The sequence below is a fragment of the Phaenicophaeus curvirostris genome, chromosome 3, assembly GCF_032191515.1.
Source record: "Phaenicophaeus curvirostris isolate KB17595 chromosome 3, BPBGC_Pcur_1.0, whole genome shotgun sequence".
NCBI classification, from domain to species: Eukaryota; Metazoa; Chordata; class Aves; order Cuculiformes; family Cuculidae; genus Phaenicophaeus; species Phaenicophaeus curvirostris.
Genome location: NC_091394.1, coordinates 17,147,825 through 17,158,063, shown reverse-complemented (window position 1 = coordinate 17,158,063; position 10,239 = coordinate 17,147,825). Strand labels below are relative to the sequence as shown.

The 10,239-nt window shown below is 54.4% G+C and overlaps 1 protein-coding gene across 1 annotated transcript; it reads right to left on the bottom strand.

Moving 5' to 3' along the window:
• Window positions 1-5,312: 5,312 nt before the first annotated feature.
• Window positions 5,313-7,578, bottom strand: LOC138718496 (forkhead box protein J1-B-like). The gene is made up of 2 exons (XM_069853004.1): window positions 7,075-7,578; window positions 5,313-6,092 (listed from the first exon to the last, which is right to left on the bottom strand). Exons 1-2 carry the CDS (start codon window positions 7,576-7,578, stop codon window positions 5,313-5,315), a joined length of 1,284 nt encoding a protein of 427 aa, XP_069709105.1.
• Window positions 7,579-10,239: the final 2,661 nt, after the last annotated feature.

Genomic DNA, 10,239 nt, shown 5'->3' with positions numbered 1-10,239 from the left:
CTTTGCTACGAACCTGCGATCCCGTGTCTTTGGGCAAGGAGCGAGCCCGCCGAGGCCGGCCGGGGACGAGGAGCTCTGCACGGGCTGCGCGGGGCGGCTGGGGCTGGAGGTTACTCCTTTCGAATGACGCTGCGCCCAACAGTCAGCGGGGGGCGGGGCCAGCAGAACCACCTGTCCCGCTCCCACAGAACAGGCTTTTCTCCCCAAAAGAAGCTTCAGGGCAGCCACACCTTGTTCCGAAGCTTGGTGCCCAGTGTCACCACCCGGCCCCTGCCAGCTCCTGTGCCCACACTAAGGGAGATCCCAGAAGCGCTCGTTGCTGCCCTTGGTTCCTCCAACAGTATCCCCAAATGGATGCAGGTTGGAGATGAGGCCGTGTCTGTTCAGAGGCCAGTGTTTCGCCTGGCAAGAAACCTTGTAGTTGCCCACAACCTGATAGACACCAAGGATTACCTGCCCGGTAAGACAGCAGTTCAAACCCTGGCTGTCTGCGTGGTCGTTGCATCCCTTCCCCGGATCTGAGAGGCTTCTCTTAAAACAACACCCTGTCTGCAGAGAAGGTCCAAAAATATGACCTGTTTGGGTGATGCAATGGTTGCAATGGGCACCCTTGGGAAAGGCCTGCGGAAGTGACACTGGATGAGTGCCTCCATCCATCTTGTGTGGTTTTCCAGGACACAAGGAGCTGGAGCCCCTCAAGTACTCAAAGGTGGCCACGGCTGCCTCTGAAGACTGATCAGGTCTACATTCCACTAGGGCCAGCAGCATCCCAGTGATGCTCTTCTGATAAGGTTTCTCTTTCCACTTTCCAGGGGCATTTGCTGAACTGCCCTCAGCTGCTGCTGCTAGCTTGAATCATATTGAAATCCCAGGATTCCGGAAAATGAAGAATACGGTGATGCAGAAGAAGTCTCTGGTCAGGTGAGGCAGGCAATCTGAGGCTGGTGTCTGTACAGGTTCACTTTTGGACCAGGGAAGAATCCGTTTCCAGCCCCAAACACATACCATTCATCACTGCCCAACAGTGGTGACGGCAGCGCTCAGAGGGCTGGGGTGGGGCTGCTGGAAGCCCCACATTTCAGAGGGTTGGTTCCTCTCTGGCCCTTCAGGAGAGTCCCCTGCATGGTTCTGCTCAGGGACAGCTGCTTGTCAGCCGAGCGTCCTGACGCAGGGATTTTACTCTCCTGAGCTGAGCGCAGCCATCAGTTGAGGTGCCAGTGGCTGCACACACAGGCACGTGGCTCGTTGCATTCTCAGGCAAATTTCCCCTGTTGTGTCCTTTCCCAGGAGGCAGCCAGCCATCCCACAGGACTCCGCTGGAAAAACCTCCGCTGGAAAAAAGCTGGTTGTGACTAGCCAGCCCAAGGGTAAACCCACACAAGGCAGCCAAGCAGCAAAGCAGAGCCAAATGCAGGCAGGGGAACCTCAGAGCTGCAGAGGAGGAGGACAAGGAGAAAAGAAAGTTCCTGTCAGACAGAAATTACTGTCAACAAGTTCTGTGACCAGGATGTACGATAAACCTGAGGTCTTCACTCCACAGCCACCAGGACTTAGGACAGCAGAATTACTGAAATCAAGGCCTGAGGCATTCTGGTCTGTGCTGAAAGAACCTCAGAAGGCCATATTAGCAGGATACAGCTTCCAGCCCTCCCTTTTGGAGTTCAGGTCTAAACACCAGTCACTGGAGACCACACCCATCACCTCCATGACTGAGTGGTCCTGACTGCAGCGATCAGGGCTTGGGGTGCCAGGAGCAGCAGGAGCATCACCTGAGGCAGCAAAACAGGTACGTGGCCCAGGTCCGTGTTGTTTAGAGCGAACATCAAGAGATCCCCAGGCCAACCTCACGCTCAGAGCACATCCCATCGGGCTGCTCAAGGACATGCCCAACTGAGGGATGAACACTCTCTTGGTACAAGGTGTGCACACTCTTTGGGTAAAAAAAAGCTTTTTTAAAGCTCAGGTTCTTGGCTTTGAGCCATAACCTACCTGGGTTTGGCACAAAGCCTGTAAAATTTTGTAGTCCAAAGCTACGTTTTGAAGGCACAGAACACAAATCTAATGGTACAAAAGCCTCAATTTGGAGCCTAAGTCATCATTTTTAGGGCCCAAAGCTCTTTTTATTAATTTCCAAATGCTCATTCGTAGAGCCCAAAGCCACATCTTCAGGGTCCAAACCTTCATTTTAGGTCAAATACATTAAACTAGGCCTGATGCTTAGTTTTCAGGGTCAAAACCTCAGTTTTAGATCACAAAGTCTCATTTTTAGCATCCAAATATTAGTTTGAGACACAAAAGGTCATTTCAGATTCTAAATCCTCATTTCGGTATCCAAACCTAAGATTAAAGAACTCAAAAGTTTTAGATTTAGGGTCTAAATTCTCATTGACGGGGTCCAAGCCTATCTTTTGCAGCTCCAAGTCTTAATTTTAGGACCCATCATCTTATTTTAAGGCCCAAAGCTTCATCTTGCAGGTCTACACTCTCATTTTTAGGGCCAAAGCCACTTTCTTCCTAAGACTTGCAGTTGTAGAGTTTGAGTTATCACTGTAGGGTCCAAAGTACCATTTTCAGTGTCAAAAGTAATAGTTAGAGTCCAAAGCATGAGTTCTAGGGTACAAAGCCGCAATGTAATTGTTCAGACTCGTCATCTAAACCTCAATTAAGGCCTTAAAGCCTCATTTTTTTATTGTTGAAAGCCTTATTGTATCATCCAAACATATTTTGGGTCCAACATTTTTAAGGCTCAAAGAATCAGTTTCAAATCCAGATCCTAATTTTTAGAATACAAGGCCTCATCTGTAGTGTTTCAACCCTTCTTTGTTGGGGTACTAAGCTTATATTTTAGAGTTGTAATCCTCATTTTAGGGTATGAAGCTTTATTTTTAGGGTGCAAAGTCTTTAGTTTACAGACTCAAATGTGGAGAGCCAAAACTCGCATTGATATAGCCCAAAGTCTTTTTATTAGGATCCAAAGCCTATAGGACATGAAAGCCAATTTTAAGAGTATAAATCTACATTTTTAGGCTGCAAAGCCAGAGTTGAATGCGCAAGGCATGTATTGACTGGCATAAAAGACAGCTCTGGAGCAGCTGAATTAGGGGGGAACAGAAGACCGAGACAGAAGAAGACCCCCCCACTCTGGGATCACCTCCATCAAAGACCAAAACAGCAGAACGCCTTCTGGACCTTGTCTCCCAGAGACGCCGGACATCTGGGGACCCGTGGTGGTAGCCATGAACCCCTTTTCCTTCCCTCTTCTCCCCATCTCTTTCCTTGTTCTCTGTCTCTTTCTATCGTACGTCGCTTTACGGGCATAAGTAATAAAGTGCCAGGTTAGACTGAAGTTTGACTCCCTTGACTCTTTGAATTATTTGCGCTCTGAAACCATAAATGAAACGAACCATCACGCGTCCACGAGTGGACCGTGACAGTTGCCTGGAAAGCTGTTACTGTTAACGCTGTTAATCCCTACGAATCATTTATTACATTTATTGTTTTAATGAGTAAAACTTGATTTCACAGAGTATTGGAGAGTTTGGGCTTTTATGCTGATCGCACTTTGTGCTGCGCACCCTGTGTTAAAACACCTCGGAGCTTCCCAAACCTGCTGCCTCTTGACCCACTGCCCCCACCGCGCCTGCCCCAGCAGCTGAGCATGAGGTGATCTTCTTCACAGCCCTGGCAGAGCCTGACTGCTTCTCAGCTTAGTTGATTTTGCAAGGATTTGGTTGTTTCTGCAGCTTCTGTGCAGCTCTGCTCACACTCCTGTGCCCACCAGGTCTCCAAAGCCACTTGTGTTTCACAGGGCATGTGGAGGGATAGAGAAGAGGAGGCTGAGGGGAGACCTTGTTGCTCTCTACAACTAATCTTTCACAGAAAGGGTCATTGGGCACTGGCAGAGGCTGCCCAGTGAGGGGATTGAGTCATGTAAATGGCAGGTGGATGAGGTGCTGAGGGGCACGGTTTAGTGGTTGATAGGAATGATTGGACTAGATGAGCCTGGAGGTCTTTCCATACCTAGTGATTCTGTGAATACAGGGGTAGGAACATGGCATGAGCAGAAGGACAGTGTCGAGTGCTTACACCATGTCACGCCCAGGAGCTCCGCGCAGGGACAGGGAAGGATGCTCCAGGGGCTGGGAGCAGCTCCCAGGCCTCGGGACAGAGCCACCCTTGTGCCACAGAGAGCGTGTAGCCGTTGTCACGCAGCTGGCTGTTTGTGCATCAGTTTTCCCATGTGGAAAACCCATCACTGTGCTGCTGCGGAGCGGGGTGAGGGCATCTGTGTATCCGGGCCGGGTGTACAGGCAGGGCTGGGCTGGTGGGGTGACCCCCACCTCCAGGAGAGAGGGTCTGACAGGGTAAGGAGGGGCTGGAGGAGAACAAGGAGGCAAAAGGCTTGTTCTTATTTATTCTTTTTAATTGTAAATAACATCCCATTAAAAGGTGAAATCACACACAAATCTCTGCAGCCCTTTGGCACCGTATGGAGGCCCCAACAGAGGGAAATATAATGAGAACAGCAAATAAAGAGAGGCCTTATCAGTACAGACAAATACATCCACACCACACTCCAGAGCCTGTAGCCCTGTGCCCACCGGACACTATCCCCACCAATGTGGTGGCATCCCAGGGGACTTCAGGCGGTGGCACCTGGACAAAGCAACAGCCCAAGGCCCTGCTCTGCCCCTTGCGTGACCTGAAGATATTCAATTCTCAGCTTGCCTCGTGCTTTACTGGGGAAGGAATGCAGAACTTTTCCAGGGAAGTTGTGGCTGCATCATCCCTGCAGGTGCTCAAGGCCAGGTTGGACAGGGCCCTGGGCAGCCTGATCTTGTGGGAGGTGTCCCTGCCCATGGCAGGGGAGTTGGAACTAGATGATCTCTAAGGTCCCTTTAACCCAAAGTATTCTACGATTCTGTGGTTCTATGATTCTATGATTCTCCCACCTCCACACTCCCACCCTCTCCCCAAATTTGAGTACAAATTGCAACAAGGATAATGGGATTTTTTAAAGGCTTCTTTATTAATTCATAAGCTACAACCTCTCTCAATAAATATTGCGGCTAACATTAAAGGTCCTAAATGCTGTTGTTACTAAACAGAAATTCTCTACAATCTTTGACTTCTCAACAAGTCTAAGGCAAACCACTGACACTACAGCTTCTGCTCACTCCTACCTGATGCCTACTCTATCTCTAATAACCTACAGCGAAGGAGAGGTGAAGAATCCAGTTCTTGGAAGTCCCAGTAGCGTGGGAGGAGCATCCTGCTAAAGCACACGTGGGCTTTGATCGGTGACTGGCCTCTTACAAGAGGGAATCCAGATTGATCCAGTTGCTGACATCCGCTATTACAGAGGCGTCGTTGACTTCAAACAACTGCTCCGCATTGGCAGAATTTGAGAGATCGCTTGTCCCTTCATCACAGAGATGCTGCAGGAAAGAAGTGGCCACGAAGCTTTCGTCCAGGCTCAGGCTGTTCTGGGAGGACTCAGTGAGGACCTGCTCCGGCCCCTGGGGACATTCGAAGTGGTGCCCTTGTGCCATCAACTCCAGGTTGAGCGTTTTGAGGCTGACTGGAGATAAGAGCTCCAGATCCCCAAAAGTGGAGACCTCTCTGTTCAGGCTGGGGTCAGAGTCCCCTTTCAGGGATCCCAGCTGGGTCTGCTCCTCCTGGCTCAGCAAGGCGGAATTGGAAAGCCGACACGCTTTGGCTGTTTGCTTGGGCAAGGGCTGCTTGCGCTTGAGCCCTCTTTTGCCATCCACTGGATTCCAGTTCTGGTTGCCAAGACATTCTTCAAACTCTTTCAGCAGCAGCTGTGACTCCAAGTTGACAGAGAGGACTTTATTGGAGGCACAAGCTGAAGCAGCCAGGGAGGCACCACGCTGTGCTTCTTGCTGGGCTTTCGCAGTGGAGGCTGGGTGGATCTGCACTGGGCGCATCCTCTGCTTTTTGAAGGCACCGCTCCTGAGCTGCTCAACGTATTGCGGGTCAAGCTTCCAAAAGCCACCTCTCCCTGGCTTGTCCTTCTCTCGAGGCACCTTGATGAAGCGCTTGTTTGAGGAGAGGTTGTGCCGGATGGAGTTCTGGGAAAAAAGAGAAAAAAAACAGGGTGGAACACAAGTCTGCTAAAATACAGGCACATGTCTGCCTGCTGCCAGGCTGACACAAACCGGACGGGCGAAACTGGAGAGCCACGGGGGCTGTCCCACCCCAGCCCTGTGTGTCCCCAGAGGTGCCTTCTGGCCCAGAGGAGCTCCGGGTAAAATCACTGCATCCTCATCAGCCACTGCTTAAAGGAGGTGGGGGGAAGACTATGGGGGAAGAAAAAGAAAGAAAAAGAGGATTTTCTGCTTTTCCAGCCATATTTCCTGGTGGGTTAATATATTAATCCTTCCTCCCTGCAAGAACCTTGTGTACCTCCTGCATCTCTTCCTTCTGTCAATGAACACTTTGAATTAAAAGTGTGGTGAATATCCAGCCATGAGTCTGCAAGAGAAAGTCAATATTCTGGTACTCAGCTTCTCCCATAGAGTCCCTCCCATAAGTTTCCCAGCACGGGGAGTCTGGGGAACACCTGTGGCCCTGGAGAGGGACCAAGGGCTTCCCTACCCTTCTCTCTGGTGGGCTTCAATAGCCTCCAGACACCCACTTGCCTAGGGAGGTGGTGGACAGTTCCTGGGCGGGGGGCTAAGAAAGGTTTAGCTCAGCCCTGCCTGGGGGAGCAGTGGTGCAGGATAGCTGGCACGCTCTGGATTTGGGCTGGGAATAACTAGAGCAGAGGGAGGAGCAACCCAGGTGCCTCCTGCCCCACCACATTCTAGAAAGCCACCCGTGCTGGAGAGTGTCCTCTGAGATGGAGCAGGGCAGCAAGCTACAGGAAGCTGAAGTGGGAGACAGAGACACCTTAACTCCAGAGTCAAGAGGAGATGCAGGGACCAACAGCCCAATGGGGCCTTTCCACTCCATGAATGACCCTGAGCTCTCTCTTACACGATGGAAGCTGTGAAAGGCCCTTCCCAGCCATAAGGGGAGATGGGGCAGGGCAAGAGTTCTCAAATGTCCTACCTGCCACACGGGATCAGCTTGACGGAAGTAGCAGAAGTTGTCGGTAATCCACTTGTAGATGTCGGAGAGGGTGACGTGGGGTTCCTTGCTGGCTTCCATCGCCATGCAGATGAGGGTGGTGTAGGAGTAGGGTGGCTTGATGTAGGGGTTGGTCTGGTAGTCAATGCCCTCCGTCAGCTGAGGGTGCGTGGACACAACGTGGTGCTCCGTCATCCAGCTGGAGGAGGAGATGGGCATGCGGGGAGTGTGGGGCGTTTCCATGCGCGCTGAGTCAGTGCCCAGGGGTGAGCACCGCACTGCAGAGCTGGGGATGCCCTGACAGCTGTGGGGGTCCGGGATGATGGAGCAGCAGGAGGAGTTGCCCATGCTAGCGCTGATGATGGAGAAGTCCAGCAGCCACGTCAGGTTGGGCAGGCTGTCATCCACATCGTCCGAGTCTCTCCTGCTGACCTCCTGCCCTCTGTCCTTCCCTGTCTCCTCGTGGCTCAGCCACCCCTCAGCCATGCCTCATCGGCAGCTCTGGCATTCACGGGGTGCGTCTGAAGCGGAGGGAGGGGACGGAGCAGATCCTGCAATGACAACAGGGAAGGGATGAACCTTTCGTGCCCTGCCCGAGAGCTCTCAACGTGACATCATAGTGTCCTGGACACTGCTGCCCTCTGTGACCCGGTCGAGAGACACCACCACCCTCTGCCTGCTGTGTCGCTGCCACAGCTGTAACTGTTCACTCAACCGCTGCTCAGGTTTGGGCTGGACACGCAGCTCCTGCTGAAGCCTGACACGTCGTGGGAGCAGAGCCTTTAGGACAAAGCGTAGGTGAGACATTCGCAGAACGCAATGCACAAGACAGCGTGACGGCTGTTTCGCAGCCCTCAAAGCCTGCAGCTCTTTGTAGAGTAACTGTCCCCCTTCCCCACCCCTAACGCTTCCCACACCTCCGCTCTCTGCAGGATGGCGAAGAGACCCCCCATCCCCAGGGTTGCCTGGGAGGACAAAGGGGTTCCACAGGAGAGCATCGCTTCTCCGGAGTTCGACCAGCGGCACGTGCCCAAGTCACTGCTAAGCAGTAAGTGAGGGCTCCCGGGGCTGGGGCCACTGATTGCTCCCTGGGGGAGGACAGGGTCCTGCTTCCCTGGCACAGCGGCAGTGGGGGTCTGACAGGCCAGGGGCACAGCACTGCCGGAATGCTGCTCCGAGCTAAGAGCCAAACCCAGCACAGCCTCCCCCAGGGCGGGAGGTGGCTTTCCACGCTGTGCTCCAGCATTGCAACCCATCTGCCAGGCACCCTCCAGACGAGACACCCACGGGAAAACTGGGCCAGGGGAGCGGGGACAGGTCTGGACAGAGGGCAGAGCTCCTTCTCCTCACGTTTACCTGCAGCCCCTCTCTACAGCCCTCCCTACTTTCCTCCTTTGCTAGGTGACTCCTCAGCTGCGTCCAGCTTGGCGACTCTAGACAGAGGGCAAGAAGAACCCGTGCAGCTCATTCTCGGGTCTCTAACCTTCTCAGTGAAGGTACTCGCATCCCTTTGCATGGGAGCTGTGCCCGTGTCTCCCGACGGGGCCGCCGGCTCTGCTGCCGGGGCTGCTGGCCGGACAGAGCGTCTCCCCTGGCTCTCCTGGGCAGCACTGCAGCCCCAGCACCCCAGTCCTGCTGGCCGTGTGCCAACCTTCTCATGCTCCCCGTTTGCCTCTCTGTCCCTGGTTGCCAGGAGGAGGCCCAGACGATGCATTCCCCACAGTCCCTCTGCACCCTGTGCAAACCTGCCCAGTGCCAGGACTTGCCCCAGGACCTGAACGCCTACTGCCGCAAATTGGAGCCGGCAGAGAATATCGAGGTGAGCGGACAGGCAGCGGGTCTGGGGATGGGGTCAATGTTCCGGGCACCGGCACACTGTGAGGAGGGCAGGGACAAGCGTGCGTAGACACTGAGCTGCTACGAGGGGACTCGGGTGCCGCTGTGAAGCCCTGCAAGCAGAGAGCCTGGCACTGGTGGGGCCGGAGGGTTCCCTGGGGGCAGAGGCAGAGGGTCTCCTCCTGCTCCACCGCCTGGTGCTGGGTCTGCTGGCGGCTGCCAGGAACCGTTGTGGTTGTGCTCTGCAGATGCTGGTGAAAGAGGAGCCCAAGAACTACCTGAACACAGCAATGCGGCAGCTAGCCATGCTTTGCGACGCTGCCTTGAGGTACGTGCCCAGCCCCTGCTTCGGCGAGCACCTCTCAACAGCCCGTGGCCCCGCCCCCTTCTGGGAGCATCCCCCATGCCAGCAGAGCCCAGTGGTGCCAGGAGGGGAACTCTGCGGACAGCAGAGGGATCCTGCAGCTCCACGCCCGGTCTCAGCTGTTCCCCACAGACGGAGGCAGGAGACTTGCCTGCCAGGATGTCCTTGGGCCAAGGCAATGCCAGGGACAGAGGAGGTGCCCCTTGGTGGGGCTTCCTGCACAGCCTCCATCCCTCTTGGCGATCCCTCCTCCAGAGGTCCCTGTCCACCTGCCCAAGGCATCGAGGCTCCGCTCCCAGCACCAGTGTCCAACATGGCCCTGTCTCGCTTTGCAGCCAAGTGCAGATGGTGCTGGACGAGAAAATGAAACGCCTCTTGCAGGCCTGTTTCAGCAGCGTCTTCTTCCTTCCACCACAAATGGACATGCCGGCCCCTCTCAAAGGTCTCTACTTCAGGGTAAGCGCTGGCTGAGCTACGGGAGCCCCGAGTCCCTCTGATCTTCTCCCTGACACCGCCTGCTGAGAGACAGCCAAGGCAGGGCAGGGACTCAACTCTGCCTTCCCACCCTCAAGCCTTCATCCCCTTCCCACGGGTCTGGCCATGTCCAGCACCGCAGGCTGCTCTGTCAGATCTGTCCCTGGGGTGAGAGGGACTGCAGAAAGATTGCCACCACCCTCTGTCCTCCTTGCAGGCCCTGGAGGACGTGGACACCGTGCTGCAGATACTACTCCGTTCTTCCGCCGCTTTCTTTGTGGAGCTGCAGACAATCTTACAGGTCTGGCATTGGCAAAGAGTGGGGTTCACGGGGCCTCTTCCTGAGGGGACCGTCCCCTTAGCCCAGTACCACACACAGAGCACTCTGCAGGGAGGGTGCCCAGCTCCCTTACGCAGCCAAGGGTGGCCCATCACGCTCTTCTGGGAGCCCAGCGTCCCCTGCCCGCAGTCCA

Coding starts and splice junctions, on each gene's coding strand:
- LOC138718496 (XM_069853004.1), bottom strand. CDS start 7,578: ATGGCTGAGGGGTGGCTGAGCCACGAGGAGACAGGGAAGGACAGAGGG. Junction 6,093..7,074: donor AAGCTGATCCCGTGTGGCAG/GTAGGACATTTG, acceptor CTTTTTTCCCAG/AACTCCATCCGGCACAACCT.